Below are 23,576 nucleotides of genomic sequence, written 5' to 3'. Positions count from 1 at the left end.
CACAGTTATCCTCTGTCAGACCTCTGTGTGATATACATACATAGAGACACCACAGCTATCCTTTGTCAGGCCTCTGTGTGATATACATACATAGATACACCACAGCTATCCTCTGTCAGACCTCTGTGTGATATACATACATAAAGACACCACAGCTATCCTCTGTCAGACCTCAGTGAGACATACATACAGACACCACAGTTATCCTCTGTCAGACCTCTGTGTGATATACATACATAGAGACACCACAGCTATCCTCTGTCAGACCTCTGTGTGATATACATACATAGATACACCACAGCTATCCTCTGTCAGACCTCTGTGTGATATACATACATAAAGACACCACAGCTATCCTCTGTCAGACCTCAGTGAGACATACATAGAGATACCACAGCTATCCTCTGTCAGACCTCTGTGTGATATACATACATAAAGACACCACAGCTATCCTCTGTCAGACCTCAGTGAGACATACATACAGACACCACAGTTATCCTCTGTCAGACCTCTGTGTGATATACATACATAGAGACACCACAGTTTCCAAGAGCAATAATTCTGTACCCATGGCAGCACTTGGAATCATCCGGTGTTTACATTTCTTTAATCTCTTGTACTCTATCTTGTTGTTTCGAGCAACCCTGTGATCTGTCAAAATTTGTCCTTTTGCTAATTTCTGTAGGACATTCATAGCATGGCCGTACATGTGAACCTCATCACAACCTGTCCGTGATGTTAAAAATAACTGCATTGCCTCCCTAGCAGTTTTTTATTGAAGTGTGGGACAAAAGAGTGGGAGATAAAACGTCAACAAATGCTATATCCTGTTTCAGTGCAATTTCCCATGTAGGTGTTGGGATTTGGAGATAAGATCGACATGACGAGTCCGACAGTATTCCATATAGGCGGGTAGCAGTTTCCTACCGACAGACACCTCCATTTCGTCTGACTGTGGTTGTTTAAAACGTCCAGTAATATTTGTTGATGTTGTTCACGTACGTTTCTTTTAAATAAGTTGTTGACCTGAATAAAGTAATTGGGACGGAACCCTGCCTTCACCCAAGCAATAATGATATTGAAGCAAAACCAAAAACAATAGAATAAGTATTTGTCTTGCCAAAATGTTTGACTTGAATTTTCTACTGCATGAAATAGGACCGTTTTCATAAAATAGGAACATAAGATGTCTCCATCTCCAATGGTTTATGTCAACGTACTTTTGATTTGTGTTAAGAATCATTTCAACAAACCATATATTTTGAATTGGAAGTAATTGAAGGAGTGAACTGAAGACCTTTCTGCAGTTGCAAATGAGATTCTCCATTGTTACAATGTGTCTTCAGAACGTTTATCTCCAACCGGAACAAGATGACATCCACTCTGTACAATCTTGTCTATCAAGGTTTGACATGGCCATCCATACAGACGTGTCGTGTGATCCATTCTCCAGCCTCTTTCGGCCAACTTCGGACATTGAAAGCAGCGAACTGAATCATGACTTTTCCCTGACATTTCTAACGTAAGGCCAGGCCCATTACATTCATGTCCACTGCCTAAAATTCTACAAGCGTCACTAATCAATTGTTCTCGGTATATATCGCTGGATAGAAAAATTGAGTTCCCAACTCTAACAAAAGAATTCAACCAAACGCGTTGGGTCAGATAAGCTTGCCGACCGAGTTCTAAATTGACATAGCCTGGCTGACAGTCTGACTTCCGTATGCACAGAATGGTTTTGTGTTCCATGTTTGGTCAGATACACTGATCAGGATAAGTTACTATAACTGTCTCGTCTACAAGTTTTCGGTCTATATCAGAGTATCAATCCGTCTCAGTAGCTTCCAGTTATAACGGCAGACCTGGTTTAAGAGGTTATGTTACTGAATCGTTCACTCAAAATTACATTGTTCCCCCTGATATCAACAACCTCCTGTGTCCCCGTAATTCTTCTCTCAAGGTAGGTCGACAAGAGCAGGGACATCTGCTCATTCTCTTTGGGCTCCATCAGTGTTGAATTCAGATGTTAATCTGTTACAAATAGGGAACTGAACATTGCATAAGACTGTCACATAGGGGATTTTATCAACTGACCTGTTAAAAAAACTGTTGGCAAAAACCGTATATTCGTGAGGTTTACAGATAAACAAAGGCATCTTAATTCAGTTTCACTGGAAACGGGTTTTGCTCCGAAATTGGGACAACATTTAAGTATAAAATAACAAAATTACTCACTGTGTATAACAAGGTGGGTCACGTGACGTTTGACGGTTTACTGAATATGTATATATATATTCAGAACTCTCCGTGGTCTTATTCTCAATGTACTTATTCACGGCTCTCCGTGGTCTTATTCTCAATGTACTTATTCACGACTCTCCGTGGTCTTATTCTCAATGTACTTATTCAGGACTCTCCGTGGTCTTATCCTCAATGTACTTATTCACGACTCTCCGTGGTCTTATTCTCAATGTACTTATTCACGACTCTCCGTGGTCTTATTCTCAATGTACTTATTCAGGACTCTCCGTGGTCTTATTCTCAATGTACTTATCTCCGTGGTCTTATTCTCAATGTACTTATTCACGACTCTCCGTGGTCTTATTCTCAATGTACTTATTCAGGACTCTCCGTGGTCTTATTCTCAATGTACTTATTCAGGACTCTCCATGGTCTTATTCTCAATGTACTTATTCAGGACTCTCCGTGATCTTATTCTCAATGTACTTGTTCACGACTCTCCGTGGTCTTATTCTCAATGTACTTATTCACGACTCTCCATGGTCTTATTCTCCATGTACTTATTCACTCCGTGGTCTTATTCTCCATGTACTTATTCACGACTCTCCGTGGTCTTATTCTCAATGTACTTATTCAGAACTCTCCGTGGTCTTATTCTCAATGTACTTATTCAGAACTCTCCGTGGTCTTATTCTCAATGTCTTCCGTTCTCAATGTACTTGGTCTTATTCTCATTCACGACTCTCCGTGGTCTTATTCTCTTAATGTACTTATTCACGACTCTCCGTGGTCTTATTCTCAATGTACTTATTCACGACTCTCCGTGGTCTTATTCTCAATGTACTTATTCAGGACTCTCCGTGGTCTTATTCTCAATGTACTTATTCACGACTCTCCGTGGTCTTATTCTCAATGTACTTATTCACGACTCTCCGTGGTCTTATTCTCAATGTACTTATTCACGACTCTCCGTGGTCTTATTCTCAATGTACTTATTCAGGACTCTCCGTGGTCTTATTCTCAATGTACTTATTCACGACTCTCCGTGGTCTTATTCTCAATGTACTTATTCACGGACTCTCCGTGGTCTTATTCTCAATGTACTTATTCACGACTCTCCAATTCTCCATGTACTTATTCACGACTCTCCGTGGTCTTATTCTCAATGTACTTATTCAGGACTCAATGTACTTATTCAGGACTGTGGTCTTATTCTCAATGTACTTATTCAGGACTCTCCATGGTCTTATTCTCAATGTACTTATTCAGGACTCTCCGTGATCTTATTCTCAATGTACTTGTTCACGACTCTCCGTGGTCTTATTCTCAATGTACTTATTCAGGACTCTCCGTGGTCTTATTCTCAATGTACTTATTCAGGACTCTCCGTGGTCTTATTCTCAATGTACTTATTCAGGACTCTCCGTGGTCTTATTCTCCATGTACTTATTCACGACTCTCCGTGGTCTTATTCTCAATGTACTTATTCACGACTCTCCGTGGTCTTATTCTCAATGTACTTATTCACGACTCTCCGTGGTCTTATTCTCCATGTACTTATTCACGACTCTCCGTGGTCTTATTCTCAATGTACTTATTCAGGACTCTCCGTGGTCTTATTCTCCATGTACTTATTCAGGACTCTCCGTGGTCTTATTCTCAATGTACTTATTCACGACTCTCCGTGGTCTTATTCTCAATGTACTTATTCACGACTCTCCGTGGTCTTATTCTCAATGTACTTATTCACGACTCTCCGTGGTCTTATTCTCCATGTACTTATTCACGACTCTCCGTGGTCTTATTCTCAATGTACTTATTCACGACTCTCCGTGGTCTTATTCTCCATGTACTTATTCACGACTCTCCGTGGTCTTATTCTCAATGTACTTATTCACGACTCTCCGTGGTCTTATTCTCAATGTACTTATTCACGACTCTCCGTGGTCTTATTCTCAATGTACTTATTCACGACTCTCCGTGGTCTTATTCTCAATGTACTTATTCACGACTCTCCGTGGTCTTATTCTCAATGTACTTATTCACGACTCTCCGTGGTCTTATTCTCAATGTACTTATTCACTCCGTGGTCTTACTCTCCGTGGTCTTATTCTCAATGTACTTATTCACGACTCTCCGTGGTCTTATTCTCAATGTACTTATTCACGTACTCTCCGTCTCCTTATTCTCAATGTACTTATTCACGACTCTCCGTGGTCTTATTCTCAATGTACTTATTCACGACTCTCCGTGGTCTTATTCTCCATGTACTTCCGTGGTCTTATTCTCCATGTACTTATTCACGACTCTCCGTGGTCTTATTCTCCATGTACTTATTCACGACTCTCCGTGGTCTTATTCTCAATGTACTTATTCACGACTCTCCGTGGTCTTATTCTCAATGTACTTATTCACGACTCTCCGTGGTCTTATTCTCCATGTACTTATTCACGACTCTCCGTGGTCTTATTCTCCATGTACTTATTCACGACTCTCCGTGGTCTTATTCTCAATGTACTTATTCACGACTCTCCGTGGTCTTATTCTCAATGTACTTATTCACGACTCTCCGTGGTCTTATTCTCAATGTACTTATTCACGACTCTCCGTGGTCTTATTCTCAATGTACTTATTCACGACTCTCCGTGGTCTTATTCTCCATGTACTTATTCACGACTCTCCGTGGTCTTATTCTCAATGTACTTATTCACGACTCTTCTTATTCTCAATGTACTTATTCACGACTCTCCGTGGTCTTATTCTCAATGTACTTATTCACGACTCTCCGTGGTCTTATTCTCAATGTACTTATTCACGACTCTCCGTGGTCTTATTCTCTTTGTTCCTATTCAGTTAAATTTGAAATTATTCAAAGTAATGACCCTTGCCTACACACCCGGGCCTGAGTGATGGTGACAAAAGGGGTGAAGTTCACTGATGATATGGTAGAATCAAATAGTTCGTGATAAAAGGATTTAAGGTGATTGCACCCAGGTTCTCGAGGTGTGGTAAAGAATACAATTCTTTTTATAAAAGAATATCATTTTTAGCCGTAGTTACTGAACAACTAGAATTATCAACAAACATAATTCTTTTAAAGTTTTATATAGTAATGTTATAATAAGGCTGCATATTTCATATTTGTAAAATTTGCTCAATAAAATTAATGTTTTTTTTTTAATAAAAGGTACTAATCACTTGTGTGTCTTTTGTACAATCTTTGACCCTACTGTATCTAATTCTTAATTTGTAGTAAAAGGTACTATTCACCTGTGTGTCTTTTGTACAATCTTTGTCCCTACCGTATCTAATTCTTAATTTGTAGTAAAAGGTACTATTCACTTGTGTGTCTTTTGTACAATCTTTGACCCTACTGTATCTAATTCTAAATTTGTAGTAAAAGGTACTATTTACTTGTGTGTCTTTTGTACAATCTTTGACCCTACTGTATCTAATTCTTAATTTGTAGTAAAAGGTACTATTCACTTGTGTGTCTTTTTACAATGACAGAGGTCCTGAGCTGTCCGGAAGGATTTGAGCGACATGGATATCGGTGCTATAAAGTATTTGCTGAACACGTCAGTTGGATCGATGCAAAGGTAAATGAAAACGAGGAAAATCCGAACTGAATACACATAGGAAAACACGTGATTAGTGGCTGAAGGCAGTAACAGTTCCCGATAATTAGGAAAATAAAAAAGTGAATCATATATTGAAGATATCTGTCATTCTATGACTAGTGGTGTGAAATCATTTTATAGTGAATAATGATATATCGATCTGTAAACCGGTACAGACAATCCCACGTATCTCAAATATATAATTGTTGCAATAAGGACGGAAACTTGTATATAATTATGTAAATATAAAACCTGATAGAGCTCGATCTCTTGATTCTAACACACTGGTATCCTTCAGTTTATTCATCAACTGGTCATTATCATGGCCAGGTCCTAGAAGGATTATGATGACTATAGCTGTTTCCGACCAGTGGAATAAAATCATAAAAAACAAATTGTGGAGGGGAAGAGAGGAGGAAAAGGGGAGAAGAAGGAGGGGCGGGCAAGGAAGAGATCGAGGGGAGCGGGGGAGAAGGAGGGGAGGAGAAGGAGGGAGCGGAGGAGAAGGAGGGGAGGAGAAGGGGGGGAGCGGAGGAGAAGGAGGGGAGGAGAAGGAGGGAAAGAGAGGAGGGGAGGAGAAGGAGGGAAAAGAGGAGGAGAGAGGAGGAGATCGAGGGGGGCGGAAGAAGAGGGAGGGAGCGGAGGAGGAGGGAGGGAGCGGGGGAGAAGGAGGGGAGGAGAAGGAGGGGAAGAGAGGAGGGGAGGAGAAGGAGGGGAGCGGAGAAGAAGGAGGGGAGGAGAAGGAGGGAAAAGAGAAGGAGAGAGGAGGAGATCGAGGGGGGCGGAGGAAGAGGGAGGGAGCGGAGGAGGAGGGAGGGAGCGGAGGAGAAGGAGGGGAGGAGAAGAAAGGGAAGAAAGTAGGGAGGAGTAGTATGGGAGGGGAGGAGAAGAATGGTAGAAGTAGAAGGAGGGGAAGAGAGGAGGGGAGTAGAAGGAGGGGAGCGGAGGAGAAGAATGGTAGAAGTAGAAGGAGGGGAAGAGAGGAGGGGAGGAAAAGGAGGAGAGTGGAGGAGAAGGGGAAGAGAGGAGGGAAAGAGAGGAGGGGATAGGAGAAGAAGCAGGAAAAGAGAGGAAAGGAGGTAAGGGGATGGGAAAGAAAGGGGAGAAAGGGAGGAAGATAAGAAGGAGGAAAGGACAAGGAGGGGAGGAGAGAAGGGGAGGTAGAAATATTAATAATCTCCCTCGTGACTGATTAAAAATGACTTTTTTATCTGTAAATTTCTTCCAAACTTCCATTAATAAATACATTTAATTTCGTTCCAGGAAATATGCCAGTTGTATGAAGCAGATCTTCTACAAGTTGATTCTGCTGCAGAGGAGGCCGTCATCGAAGGAATCCTGAAGCGCCTTCACGGTACAAAAGTCTATTTTATATTGGTTTGAGAACATGTCAATTTCAATTGATCTAACTTTGTCATGCGATGACGCAGTACAACTATTCCAGCAATATGCCTCTGTCAAATTACACGCCTGTCGTTTATTTAGACCTTGTCACGTACTCAGGACATTTACATAACATGGTCTATAATTTCGTAGGTCGATATTACCTCGTCGTTTTACAATGAAGCATTTTTAGATAAGACTTTGAAGTATCAAAATATATTTCAATTAGATCAAACTCGTGATGTTTAGGAAATTCAAACTACCATTGATTGCTGTTTGTTTCAGTCAGTTGTAACTTTACTGAAGGACAACAGGAAAACATATTTAAAGAAACACAACACATAATGTTACTGTGATATCGACAGAATGTAACAAGTGGCTGATAATTTCATGATTATCTTTAACATACACAAGTTCTCAAAAATATTTCCTTTATACAAGCAAAGAACACAAACAGCTGAGTCTTGACGACGTCGCCCTATACGACAAATGGACGGAATTGTAACGTTTTCGAAAAAATAGTCTTCAATCGCTGTTTGTACTTTTGTAACGAAGACGTTACATTTGTCCCTCAAACATCCCACCTTTTGAAGTTCGCCACATTAGACGTCTCTGTCGGGCAGTCATTTTGTCGGATAAGAAAAAGACCTTTAGTATTCTCTTGAATCAGAAAATGAACTCCACCGTTGTGTAACTGGCATCAGACTAAACATTTACACCAATTTTCTTTAAAATAGGACAACATCTATATTTGAAGGAATCAGTAGCCACTACAAAGTAGTCGGAAAACAAATGTCGACATCGTGTTTCTGGTGTAAAACCTCACTTACATACGTATACAAACATGGTAATCCAAAGTTATCTAATGCTTTGTCAAATTTTGACCAATCAGAGACCGCATTTAACCGGAAAGGTGAAATTTCAACCAATCATATGCCGCTATGTTGTGGCCATCTTGTCCTAGAAGAAAACGAATGTCCCCGTGTCTTTCCGGTGACAATACCTCCATACCTTTTTTCATTGAAAAATACCCCTACCCCACCCCCATGCCCCCCACCCCCACCCCCATGCCCCCTTCTGAAAACACATTTATCTAGTTATTTATTTTTCATAAATCTTCTTTCTTCTGTCAATATTGGGTTTTTTTAATCTTCGTGTTTCGACATTTCAACAGGAAGCGTCGGAGAGGAAGTGTTCTGGACAGATGGGGTCGACCTTCTGACAGAAGGAGAGTGGCGCTGGGCAGGAGAAAGGGGAGAGTCACAACTGATCGATGGTTACACGTAAGACGAGTTTATTAGTAAAATACATACATGATTCCAAATGCGTGTGTGCATTACTTGCGATTCCGGGAGAGCGATGAGAAACCATGCACTACATAGTCAATATATACTCCAAGGGGTTACGATCACGTTCGATACAATGTGTGATCGCTTTATCTATAATGTACAGTTACCTATCTACATAGTAGTCTCTTTATCTACAATGTACTGTTACTTTATCTACAATGTACTGTTACTTTATCTACAATGTGTAGTCACTTTATCTACAATGCGTAGTCACTTTATCTACAATGTGTAGTCATTTTATCTACAATGTAGTCACTTTATCTACAATGTAGTCACTTTATCTACAATGAGTAGTCACTTTATCTACAATGTAGTCACTTTGTCTACAATGTGTAGTCACTTTATCTACAATGTGTAGTCACTTTATCTACAATGTAGTCATGTTATCTACAATGTGTAGTCACTTTATCTACAATGTAGTCACTTTATCTACAATGTGTAGTCACTTTATCTACAATGTGTAGTCACTTTATCTACAATGTGTAGTCACTTTATCTACAATGTAGTCACTTTATCTACAATTTAGTCACTTTATCTACAATGTAGTCACTTTATCTACAATGTAGTCATTTTGTCTACAATGTGTAGTCACTTTATCTACAATGTAGTCACTTTATCTACAATGTGTAGTCACTTTATCTACAATGTGTAGTCATTTTATCTACAATGTGTAGTCACTTTATCTACAATGTAGTCACTTTATCTACAATGTGTAGTCACTTTATCTACAATGTGTAGTCACTTTATCTACAATGGGTAGTCACTTTATCTACAATGTGTAGTCACTTTGTCTACAATGTAGTCACTTTATCTACAATGTAGTCACTTTATCTACAATGTAGTCACTTTATCTACAATGTAGTCACTTTGTCTACAATGTGTAGTCACTTTATCTACAATGTGTAGTCACTTTGTCTACAATGTGTAGTCACTTTGTCTACAATGTGTAGTCACTTTGTCTACAATGGGTAGTCACTTTATCTACAATGTAGTCACTTTATCTACAATGTAGTCACTTTATCTACAATGTGTAGTCACTTTATCTACAATGTGTAGTCACTTTATCTACAATGTGTAGTCACTTTATCTACAATGTGTAGTCACTTTATCTACAATGTAGTCACTTTATCTACAATGTAGTCACTTTATCTACAATGTGTAGTCACTTTATCTACAATGTGTAGTCACTTTGTCTACAATGTAGTCACTTTGTCTACAATGTGTAGTCACTTTATCTACAATGTGTAGTCACTTTATCTACAATGTGTAGTCACTTTATCTACAATGTAGTCACTTTATCTACAATGTAGTCACTTTATCTCCGAAAGTGTAGTCATTTTATCTACAATGAGTAGTCACTTTATGTACAATGTGTAGTCACTTTGTCTACAATGTAGTCACTTTGTCTACAATGTGTAGTCACTTTATCTACAATGGGTAGTCACTTTATCTACAATGTGTAATCGGTTTATATTTACTTGCTCAATACGAAATTTTGTAATTTTAAGTTATCAAAACAATTCATTTTAAGTTTAATACACTTGCACAATTGTTATAGGAAACTTAACCACAATTTTCTGATGTATTCTTTTGAGAAAATTACCATAGAGCCGTGTAAAAGCTTTATATGGGAATTTTGAATTTTCGGTAAAAACGCTGAAATTGCTTCAATGTTGATTCTTGCACTGCTTAGTCAATTTCCTTTTTTATTAACGATGTTCTGCTTGTTTGAGGCAACAAAGGATAATTTACATATAAACACAGGCAGAAAAGGAAAAAATATAGATTGATGGACACAGTTATTGAGTTAATGATAAGGTTTAAGGCATATATACACTTTTAATTCTAAAACCGTCGGTATTAATTCTACTAAATATCAACACTAAGCAGTTTTTAAAACATTATTCATCATGTAAACAACCATACAATACCAGGAAATTAAAAATATTGTTTAAGTTGCAACTTTACTTATCCGCGTCTTTCTGAATATCAAAGCCCAATTTAAAATCATTTTGAAATGGTCTAGTACATTTGTAGCATATGAGTTATACTCACTAGATGGCGTCACTGAAACTCTCTTGTTGAAATTCCAGGTGTACAATACCTGTAGTATCTACTATGAATGATTTATGATAAATGTTGACATGGTCTAGTTAATCTTAGATAAACAGAAAAAAAATCATAAATAAAAAAAACTATTAAAAAAGAATCATGAAATATGTGAATTTCTATTCTTTGGCAGAAACTGGGCTCCTGGACAACCGGACAACGCCGGCGGAGAGCACTGTTTGGAAATACGATACGATTTTGGCTTTGACTGGAATGATCATGGATGCTCGGAAAAGAAAGATTTCATTTGCGAAGCTCCGTAAGTTCTCTTTGTATTTTACAATTCGGAAGTATAAAGATCAATATATATTAACTGATGTTTGTGAGTTTATCCGCTACAATTTATTGCTAAAAGTCTGAAGCAATTCGGAGTGAATTCAATACAAATTTCTTTTAAACGTCATTTTTTAATACGTTATATTTTTAGCACTTACCTGTTAAAAATGGTTAAATATCATTTCAAATATTTTACCTTTTCAAATATTTTACAATTTACGAAATCAAAGCATTTTTGAAATATTTAACAATCTTTAAGTACGTACCTATAAGTACTTAATTGTCTAGATGATTCTAAAACATTTTTAGTTATTCCAGTTTGAAATGTCTATCTATTTTTAATGTCTTAATATTTTGAATGTGTTTCTGTTTTAAATATCTTTTTATCCCTTTGAAATATCTATTGTTGGTAACTATCCCAGTGGTCGCGGTGACTAAGTGGTGTAGGCCACTGACCGTCTTTATCTCTAGCCCTCCACCTCTTGGCCGCGGTGACTATGTGGTGTAGGCCACTGACCGCCTTTATCACTAGCCCTCCACCTCTTGGCCGCGGTATCAACACTAAGTGGTTAAAACATTGACCGCCTTTATCATCATGTCCACCTCTACCCGGTGACTAAGTGGTTGAGGAGTCACCGTCTTTATCACTTCCACCTCTTGGCCGCGGTGACTATGTGGTGTAGGCCACTGACCGCCTTTATCACTAGCCCTCCACCTCTTGGCCGCGGTGACTAAGTGGTTAAGGAGTGTGACCGCCTTTATTAAGCTCTCCATCTTGTCCGACACTATGTGGTGTAGGCCACTGACCGTCTTTATCACTAGCTCTCCAGCTCTTGGCCGCGGTGCCTAAGTGGTTGAGCCAAAAGTCTTTATCACAGGTCTCCACCTCTTGGCCGCGATGACTATGTGGTGTAGGCCACTGACCGCCTTTATCACTAGCTCTCCACCTCTTGGCCGCGGTAATTATGTGGTATAGGCCACTGACCGTCTTTACCACTAGCTCTCCACCTCTTGTCCGCGGTGACTATATATTAACTGTGTAGGCCACTGACCGTCTTTATCACTAGCTCTCCACCTTTCTTGTCCGCGGTTTTTTAATACGTTATATTTTTACCGTCACTAGGTCTCCAACTCTTGGCCGCTGTGACTAAGTGGTTGACAAGTCTGACCGTCACTAGGTCTCCAACTCTTGGCCGCCTATAACTTGGTGTAGGCCACTGACCACTTTAGTCATTAGGAAATCTCCACCTCTTGGCCGCGGTAACTATGTGGTGTAGGCCACTGACCGTCTTTATCTCTAGGTCTCCACCTCTTGGCCGCGGTCACTATGTGGTGTAGGCCACTGACCGTCTTTATCACTAGGTCTCCACCTCTTGGCCGCGGTGACTAAGTGGTTGAGGAGTCTGACCGTCTTTATCACTAGCCCTCCACCTCTTGGCCGCGGTGACTAAGTGGTGTAGACCTCTGACCGTCTTTATCATTAGGTCTCCACCTCTTGGCCGCGGTCACTATGTGGTGTAGGCCACTGACCGTCTTTATCACTAGGTCTCCACCTCTTGGCCGCGGTAACTAAGTGGTGTAGGCCACTGACCGTCTTTACCACTAGCTCTCCACCTCTTGTCCGCGGTGTCTATGTGGTGTAGGCCACTGACCGACTTTATCACTAGCCCTCCACCTCTTGGCCGCGGTGACTAAGTGGTTAAGGAGTCTGACCGTCTTTATTACTAGCTCTCCACCTCTTGTCCGCGGTTACTATGTGGTGTAGGCCACTGACCGTCTTTATCACTAGCTCTCCAGCTCTTGGCCGCGGTGCCTAAGTGGTTGAGGAGTCTGACCGTCTTTATCACTAGGTCTCCACCTCTTGGCCGCGATGACTATGTGGCGTAGGCCACTGACCGCCTTTATCACTAGCTCTCCACCTCTTGGCCGCGGTAATTATGTGGTATAGGCCACTGACCGTCTTTACCACTAGCTCTCCACCTCTTGTCCGCGGTGACTATGTGGTGTAGGCCACTGACCGTCTTTATCACTAGCTCTCCACCTCTTGTCCGCGGTGACTAAGTGGTTGAGGAGTCTGACCGTCACTAGGTCTCCAACTCTTGGCCGCTGTGACTACGACTCTTGGCCGCGGTAACTAAGTGGTGTAGGCCACTGACCGTCTTTATCACTAGGTCTCCACCTCTTGGCCGCGGTAACTATGTGGTGTAGGCCACTGACCGTCTTTATCACTAGGTCTCCACCTCTTGGCCGCGGTCACTATGTGGTGTAGGCCACTGACCGTCTTTATCACTAGGTCTCCACCTCTTGGCCGCGGTAACTAAGTGGTGTAGGCCACTGACCGTCTTTATCACTAGGTCTCCACCTCTTGGCCGCGGTAACTATGTGGTGTAGGCCACTGACCGTCTTTATCATTAGGTCTCCACCTCTTGGCCGCGGTCACTATGTGGTGTAGGCCACTGACCGTCTTTATCACTAGGTCTCCACCTCTTGGCCGCGGTAACTAAGTGGTGTAGGCCACTGACCGTCTTTACCACTAGCTCTCCACCTCTTGTCCGCGGTGTCTATGTGGTGTAGGCCACTGACCGACTTTATCACTAGCCCTCCACCTCTTGGCCGCGGTGACTAAGTGGTTAAGGAGTCTGACCGTCTTTATTACTAGCTCTCCACCTCTTGTCCGCGGTTACTATGTGGTGTAGGCCACTGACCGTCTTTATCACTAGCTCTCCAGCTCTTGGCCGCGGTGCCTAAGTGGTTGAGGAGTCTGACCGTCTTTATCACTAGGTCTCCACCTCTTGGCCGCGATGACTATGTGGCGTAGGCCACTGACCGCCTTTATCACTAGCTCTCCACCTCTTGGCCGCTGTAATTATGTGGTATAGGCCACTGACCGTCTTTACCACTAGCTCTCCACCTCTTGTCCGCGGTGACTATGTGGTGTAGGCCACTGACCGTCTTTATCACTAGCTCTCCACCTCTTGTCCGCGGTGACTAAGTGGTTGAGGAGTCTGACCGTCACTAGGTCTCCAACTCTTGGCCGCTGTGACTAAGTGGTTGAGGAGTCTGACCGTCACTAGGTCTCCAACTCTTGGCCGCGGTAACTAAGTGGTGTAGGCCACTGACCGTCTTTATCACTAGGTCTCCACCTCTTGGCCGCGGTAACTATGTGGTGTAGGCCACTGACCGTCTTTATCACTAGGTCTCCACCTCTTGGCCGCGGTAACTATGTGGTGTAGGCCACTGACCGTCTTTATCACTAGGTCTCCACCTCTTGGCCGCGGTAACTAAGTGGTGTAGGCCACTGACCGTCTTTATCACTAGGTCTCCACCTCTTGGCCGCGGTAACTATGTGGTGTAGGCCACTGACCGTCTTTATCACTAGGTCTCCACCTCTTGGCCGCGGTCACTATGTGGTGTAGGCCACTGACCGTCTTTATCACTAGGTCTCCACCTCTTGGCCGCGGTAACTAAGTGGTGTAGGCCACTGACCGTCTTTATCACTAGGTCTCCACCTCTTGGCCGCGGTCACTATGTGGTGTAGGCCACTGACCGTCTTTATCACTAGCTCTCCACCTCTTGGCCGCGGTCACTAAGTGGTGTAGGCCACTGACCGTCTTTATCACTAGCTCTCCACCTCTGGGTCGCGAGTTTCAAAGAGACCTGGCACGTTCCAGGATTTACAGTATCATACCTATATTTCTGTTGCATGCAACCTGTTTTTTTATGTCTTTTAGTGGGAAAAGGTAAACAAAACTACAAATCTTCCACTAGTTTCCTCACTCAAAGTTTCTACAAAAGATACACAAGTGAAAATTACCTTTTACTACAACTTAAGAATTAGATACAGTAGGGTCAAAGAATGTACAAAAGACACACAAGTGAATAGTACCTTTTACTACAAATTAAGAATTAGATACAGTAGGGTCAAAGAATGTACAAAAGACACACAAGTGAATAGTACCTTTAATACAAATTAAGAATTAGATACAGTAGGGACAAAAATTGTACAAAAGACACACAAGTGAATAGTACCTTTTACTACAAATTAGAGTTAGATACAGAAGAGCCAAACAATAAATTAAACTGCATCTTACAGCTTATTCATACTAGACTGGTGCCTTTGTTATCACTGACGAGTCCTGGAAGGACGACACAGCTGTATATTTGTATTAATAGGTACTATTCACTTGTGTGTCTTTTGTACAATCTTTGTATTAAAGGTACTATTCACTTGTGTGTCTTTTGTACAATCTTTGTATTAAAGGTACTATTCACTTGTGTGTCTTTTGTACAATCTTTGTATTAAAGGTACTATTCACTTGTGTGTCTTTTGTACAATCTTTGTATTAAAAGGTACTATTCACCTGTGTGTCTTTTGTACAATCTTTGACCCTACTGTATCTAATTCTTAAGTTGTAGTAAAAGGTACTATTCATTTGTGTGCCTTTTATACAATCTTTGACCCTACTGTATCTAATTCTTAATTTGTAGTAAAAGGTACTATTCACTTGTGTCTTTTGTACAACCTTTGACCCTACTGTATCTAATTCTAAATTTGTATTAAAAGGTACTATTCACTTGTGTGTCTTTTGTACAATCTTTGACCCTACTCTATCTAATTCTTAATTTGTAGTAAAAGGTACTATTCACTTGTGTCTTTTGTACAATCTTTGTCCCTACTGTATCTAATTCTAAATTTGTAGTAAAAGGTACTATTCATTTGTGTCTTTTGTACAATCTTTGACCCTACTGTATCTAATTCTTAATTTGTATTAAAAGGTACTATTCACTTGTATGTCTTTTGTACAATCTTTGGCCCTACTGCATCTAATTCTTAATTTGTATTAAAAGGTACTATTCACTTGTATGTCTTTTGTACAATTTTTGTCCCTACTGTATCTACTTCTTGATTTGTAGTAAAGGGTACTATTCACTTGTGTCTTTTGTACAATCTTTGTCCCTACTGTATCTAATTCTTAATTTGTAGTAAAAGGTACTATTCACCTGTGTGTCTTTTGTACAGTCTTTGATCCTACTGTATCTAATTCTTGATTTGTAGTAAAAGGTACTATTCACTTGTGTGTCTTTTGTACAATCTTTGTCCCTACTGTATCTAATTCTTAATTTGTAGTAAAATGTACTATTCACTTGTGTGCCTTTTGTACAATCTTTGTCCCTACTGTATCTAATTCTTAATTTGTAGTAAAAGGTACTATTCACTTGTGTGCCTTTTGTACAATCTTTGACCCTACTGTATCTAATTCTTAATTTGTAGTAAAAGGTACTATTCACTTGTGTGTCTTTTGTACAATTTTTGTCCCTACTGTATCTAATTCTTAATTTGTAGTTAAAGGTACTATTCACTTGTGTGTCTTTTGTACAATCTTTGACCCTACTGTATCTAATTCTTAATTTGTAGTTAAAGGTACTATTCACTTGTGTGTCTTTTGTACAATCTTTGACCCTACTGTATCTAATTCTTAATTTGTAGTAAAAGGTACTATTCACTTGTGTGTCTTTTGTACAATCTTTGACCCTACTCTATCTAATTCTTAATTTGTAGTAAAAGGTACTATTCACTTGTGTGTCTTTTGTACAATCTTTGTCCATACTGTATCTAATTCTTAATTTGTAGTAAAGGGTACTATTCACTTGTGTGTCTTTTGTACAATCTTTGTCCATACTGTATCTAATTCTTAATTTGTAGTAAAGGGTACTATTCACTTGTGTGTCTTTTTTTACAATTTCTGTCCCTACTGTATCTAATTCTTAATTTGTAGTAAAAGGTACTATTCACTTGTGTGCCTTTTGTACAATTTTGTCCCTACTGTATCTAATTCTTAATTTGTAGTAAAAGGTACATACTATTCAAATGTGTGCCATTTTGTACAATCTTTGATAAAGGTAACATACTGTGATTCCATTCTTACATTTGTAGTAAAAGGTACTATTCACTTGTGTGCCTTTTGTACATCTTTGACCCTACTGTATCTAATTCAGTGATAAAGGTAACTACTACACTTGTGTGTCTTTTACATCTTTGACATATACAGTATAAAGGTAACATTTGTACTAAAATGATTCCATTTACATGTGTGTCTTAATACAGTGATAAAGGTATCATTCCAAATGATTCCATTTACATCTACATATTAAAGGTAACATTTTATACAAATGATTCCATTTAATCTACATGATTAACATTACTGATGCTTTACATAGTTTGTGATAAAGGTAACATACTACAAATGATTCCATTTACATACATATCAGTACAGTGATAAAGGTAACATACTACAAATGATTCCATTTACATCTACATAACATTTAAAGGTAACATACACAAATTTCCATTTACATTACATAATACAGTGATAAAGGTAACATACTACAAATGTTCCATTTACATCTACATAATACAGTGATAAAGGTAACATACTACAAATGATTCCATTTACATCTACATATCTACATAATACAGTGATAAAGATAACAGACTACAAATGATTCCATTTACATCTACATAATACAGTGATAAAGGTAACATACTACAAATGATTCCATTTACATCTACATAATACAGTGATAAAGGTAACATACTACAAATGATTCCATTTACATCTACATATACATAACAAAGTGATAAAGGTAACAGACTACAAATGATTCCATTTACATCTACATATCTATAATACAGTGATAAAGGTAACATACTACAAATGATTCCATTTACATCTACATAATAACAGTGATAAAGGTAACATACTACAAATGATTCCATTTACATCTACATATCTATATAACACAGTGATAAAGGTAACATACTACAAATGATTCCTTTTACATCTACATAATACAGTGATAAAGGTAACATACTACAAATGATTCCATTTACATCTACATATCTACATAATTCACAGTGATAAAGGTAACATACTACAAATGATTCCATTTACATCTACATAATACAGTGATAAAGGTAACATACTACAAATGATTCCATTTACATCTACATATCTACATAATACAGTGATAAAGGTAACAGACTACAAATGATTCCATTTACATCTACATATCTACATAATACAGTGATAAAGGTAACAGACTACAAATGATTCCATTTACATCTACATAATACAGTGATAAAGGTAACATACTACAAATGATTCCATTTACATCTACATATCTACGTAATACAGTGATAAAGGTAACAGACTACAAATGATTCCATTTACATCTACATATCTACATAACACAGTGATAAAGGTAACAGACTACAAATGATTCCATTTACATCTACATATCTACATAACACAGTGATAAAGGTAACATACTACAAATGATTCCATTTACATCTACATAATACAGTGATAAAGGTAACAGACTACAAACGATTCCATTTACATCTACATATCTACATAATACAGTGATAAAGGTAACAGACTACAAATGATTCCAACATCTACATATACATACATAACACAGTGATAAAGGTAACAGACTACAAATGATTCCATTTACATCTACATATCACAGTGATAAAGGTAACATACTACAAATGATTCCATTTACATCTACATATCTACATAATACAGTGATAAAGGTAACATACTACAAATGATTCCATTTACATCTACATATCTACATAATACAGTGATAAAGGTAACATACTACAAATGATTCCATTTACATCTACATATCTACATAATACAGTGATAAAGATAACAGACTACAAATGATTCCATTTACATCTACATATCTACATAACACAGTGATAAAGGTAACATACTACAAATGATTCCATTTACATCTACATATCTACATAACACAGTGATAAAGGTAACATACTACAAATGATTCCATTTACATCTACATATCTACATAACACAGTGATAAAGGTAACAGACTACAAATGATTCCATTTACATCTACATATCTACATAACACAGTGATAAAGGTAACAGACTACAAATGATTCCATTTACATCTACATAATACAGTGATAAAGGTAACATACTACAAATGATTCCATTTACATCTACATATCTACATAATACAGTGATAAGGGTAACAGACTACAAATGATTCCATTTACATCTACATATCTACATAATACAGTGATAAAGGTAACATACTACAAATGATTCCATTTACATCTACATATCTACATAATACAGTGATAAAGGTAACAGACTACAAATGATTCCATTTACATCTACATAATAATACAGTGATAAAGGTAACATACTACAAATGATTCCATTTACATCTACATAATACAGTGATAAAGGTAACATACTACAAATGATTCCATTTACATCTACATAATACAGTGATAAAGGTAACATACTACAAATGATTCCATTTACATCTACATAATACAGTGATAAAGGTAACATACTACAAATGATTCCATTTACATCTACATAATACAGTGATAAAGGTAACATACTACAAATGATTCCATTTACATCTACATATCTACATAATACAGTGATAAAGGTAACAGACTACAAATGATTCCATTTACATCTACATACAGTGATAAAGGTAACATACTACAAATGATTCCATTTACATCACATAATACAGTGATAAAGGTAACATACTACAAATGATTCCATTTACATCTACATAATACAGTGATAAAGGTAACAGACTACAAATGATTCCATTTACATCTACATAATACAGTGATAAAGGTAACATACTACAAATGATTCCATTTACATCTACATAATACAGTGATAAAGGTAACATACTACAAATGATTCCATTTACATCTACATAATACAGTGATAAAGGTAACATACTACAAATGATTCATTTACATCTACATAATACAGTGATAAAGGTAACATACTACAAATGATTCCATTTACATCTACATATCAGTGATAAAGGTAACATAACAAATGACAGTGATAAAGGTAACATACTACAAATGATTCCATTTACATCTACATATCTACATAACACAGTGATAAAGGTAACAGACTACAAATGATTCCATTTACATCTACATATCTACATAACACAGTGATAAAGGTAACATACTACAAATGATTCCATTTACATCTACATAATACAGTGATAAAGGTAACATACTACAAATGATTCCATTTACATCTACATATCTACATAACACAGTGATAAAGGTAACAGATTCCATTTACATCTACATATACAGATAATTTACATCTACATATCTACATAACACAGTGATAAAGGTAACAGACTACAAATGATTCCATTTACATCTACATATCTACATAACACAGTGATAAAGATAACAGACTACAAATGATTCCATTTACATCTACATATCTACATAATACAGTGATAAAGGTAACAGACTACAAATGATTCCATTTACATCTACATATCTACATAACACAGTGATAAAGGTAACAGACTACAAATGATTCCATTTACATCTACATAATACAGTGATAAAGGTAACATACTACAAATGATTCCATTTACATCTACATATCTACATAACACAGTGATAAAGGTAACAGACTACAAATGATTCCATTTACATCTACATATCTACATAACACAGTGATAAAGGTAACAGACTACAAATGATTCCATTTACATCTACATATCTACATAATACAGTGATAAGGGTAACAGACTACAAATGATTCCATTTACATCTACATATCTACATAACACAGTGATAAAGGTAACAGACTACAAATTATTCCATTTACATCTACATATCTACATAATACAGTGATAAAGGTAACATAACAAATGATAAAGGTCATTTACATCTACATATCTACATATCTACATACAGTGATAAAGGTAACAGACTACAAATGATTCCATTTGCATCTACATGATACAGTGATAAAGGTAACATACTACAAATGATTCCATTTACATCTACATAATACAGTGATAAAGGTAACATACTACAAATGATTCCATTTACATCTACATATCTACATAATACAGTGATAAAGGTAACATACTACAAATGATTCCATTTACATCTACATAATACAGTGATAAAGGTAACATACTACAAATGATTCCATTTACATCTACATAATACAGTGATAAAGGTAACATACTACAAATGATTCCATTTACATCTACATAATACAGTGATAAAGGTAACATACTACAAATGATTCCATTTACATCTACATAGCACAGTGATAAAGGTAACATACTACAAATGATTCCATTTACATCTACATATCTACATAATACAGTGATAAAGGTAACATACTACAAATGATTCCATTTACATATAAAAATACAGTTCATCTAGATATAGTCGAATATAATCACAAAGTTTCCAAGATAGCTTGAATATAAGTAACCTACAGACTACGTTCATTCGAATATTGGCACTGTTCAGAATATACACATGTACTAGACACTGTTCTATTTATCTAATATAAAATAAAATGACGAAAATTATTTAATTATGGGACTGCTGCACCTTCTAGTCTAGATGCCATTAGCATCACTGACGAGTCCTAGAAGAACAAAATTGGTGTATGATGTAACATCACTGACGAGTCCTAGAAAGACAAAATTGGTGTATGATGTAGCATCACTGACGACTCCTAGAAGGACAAAACAGCTGTATGATGTAGCATCACTGACGAGTCCTAGAAGAACAAAATTGGTGTATGATGTAGCATCACTGACGAGTCCTAGAAGGACAAAATTGGTGTATGATGTAGCATCACTGACGAGTCCTAGAAGGACAAAATTGGTGTATGATGAAGCATCACTGACGAGTCCTAGAAGAACAAAATTGATGTATGATGTAACATCACTGACGAGTCCTAGAAGAACAAAATTGGTGTATGATGTAGCATCACTGACGAGTCCTAGAAGGACAAAATTGGTGTATGATGTAGCGTCACTGACGAGTCCTAGAAAGACAAAATTGGTGTATGATGTAGCATCACTGACGAGTCCTAGAAGAACAAAATTGGTGTATGATGTAGCATCACTGACGAGTCCTAGAAGGACAAAATTGGTGTATGATGTAACATCACTGACGAGTCCTAGAAGAACAAAATTGGTGTATGATGTAGCATCACTGACGAGTCCTAGAAGGACAAAATTGGTGTATGATGTAACATCACTGACGAGTCTTAGAAGAACAAAATTGGTGTATGATGTAGCATCACTGACGAGTCCTAGAAGAACAAAATTGGTGTATGATGTAGTTTAATTCATTGCTGGGCTCTATTGTACCTAACTCTGAATGATTAAAACGGTCGTATTCACTTGTGTGTGTTTTGTACAATTTTCTGTTTCAGCGCTGTTAGGACAGGCATAGATAAAGGATTTAAGGGGATCTAAGAAATATCCAAACCTAGATTTTTATTAATGAAAAAATAAAAATGAAACGAAAAATGAAAATTTGAAGTAAATCTTAATCGGAAACAAACTCTATAATTTTACCGGATCAAATTTTCGCGGTTTCGTCAAAAATATTTTAAGCAAAGACGAGCAACGGTCTTAGCTTTCAATGATATTATCCGTACAAAGGGCAATATTAGAGTCTTTTAATCATTACCTTTAAACTCTTTACATTTTTTTGAATTTTTTCTCTCGTCTAATTCTTATATTTAAAGAAGATAAATTCGAAGCATTCAACTAGACAAACTTCACTCTAAAAACAATGAGGTAGTTGAATACAACGTGAACAAGTTTCAGTTTGTATGGGTTTGACTATCTACCGTTATTGATTACACTCCTGACCTATCATATAACTATCTCTTATTTCAGTAGGTCATTTATTTTGTGATTACGCAATGTTTGTGTGACTCCCTGAGCAATCGTCTTCATATAACCAAGTCTAGAACGTGGGCGATGTAAATTATCAACTAAGTTATGCATCATAACTACTCTTTATTCAAAAGGCTTCTTAATTACTAAATACGAAGTGTGTTTTACTCCAACAACCGGCGGAGGTTGGTGTTCCTCAGAGAAATGGACCAGCCTATGTATCCATGTCCTTAACACGCTTAAACACGCTCTGGATAGTACATGAATAGCTTTCCATGTGTTTTTAGTTAAGGAGCCTAACAGGCTTTTTCAGGGGGCGTTGAACAAGTGATTAAATATCTCATTTAAAATATATCAGAAAACATAAAGTAAATGTTTATTTAAAAATTACCTGACTTTATTATTTTAATTTTGTGGGATGTTTCTATGTTATACTGACTTTCACATTTCTGTTGCAGGTACGAAACAGGCGGGATCTCTGTTATTGGCTAATTGAATAGTGTCAACATTATCTCAGTGTTTGTTTCACATAACAATGGGTGTAATTAATTAGATTAAACTTCTATATATATCTACATATATATATTGTTGTCAATTGTACTGTACACAATGTTTTATGTTAAGTCAAATTGTTCACATGGTATATCGACTACTAAAAACCATCAAAACAAAAGAAATGTTCCACTACATCAAAACAAAAGAAAATACTTCACGCCAACAAAACAAAAGATAATGTTATATCACATCAAAACAAAAAATAATGTTATATCACATCAAAACAAAACAAAATATTCCACCACATAATTAAGAAATATTAATAAGTATT

General features: G+C 37.5%; 1 protein-coding gene and 1 pseudogene across 1 annotated transcript; one reads left to right on the top strand and one right to left on the bottom strand.

The window, feature by feature from the left end:
* Nucleotides 1-493: 493 nt before the first annotated feature.
* LOC132557438 (uncharacterized) lies at nt 494-2,008 on the bottom strand (annotated as a pseudogene).
* A 4,200-nt stretch (nt 2,009-6,208) lies between these two features.
* Nucleotides 6,209-23,242, top strand: LOC132557437 (TATA-binding protein-associated factor 2N-like). The gene is made up of 5 exons (XM_060221923.1): nt 6,209-6,718; nt 7,125-7,215; nt 8,419-8,527; nt 10,836-10,961; nt 23,209-23,242. Exons 1-5 carry the CDS (start codon nt 6,209-6,211, stop codon nt 23,240-23,242), a joined length of 870 nt encoding a protein of 289 aa, XP_060077906.1.
* Nucleotides 23,243-23,576: the final 334 nt, after the last annotated feature.

This window comes from Ylistrum balloti, unplaced genomic scaffold (genome assembly GCF_031769215.1).
Source record: "Ylistrum balloti isolate Yb309-2 unplaced genomic scaffold, AGI_CSIRO_Ybal_v1 Utg370670, whole genome shotgun sequence".
Classification (NCBI taxonomy): Eukaryota; Metazoa; Mollusca; class Bivalvia; order Pectinida; family Pectinidae; genus Ylistrum; species Ylistrum balloti.
This window is presented reverse-complemented; position numbering and strand designations above follow the sequence as displayed.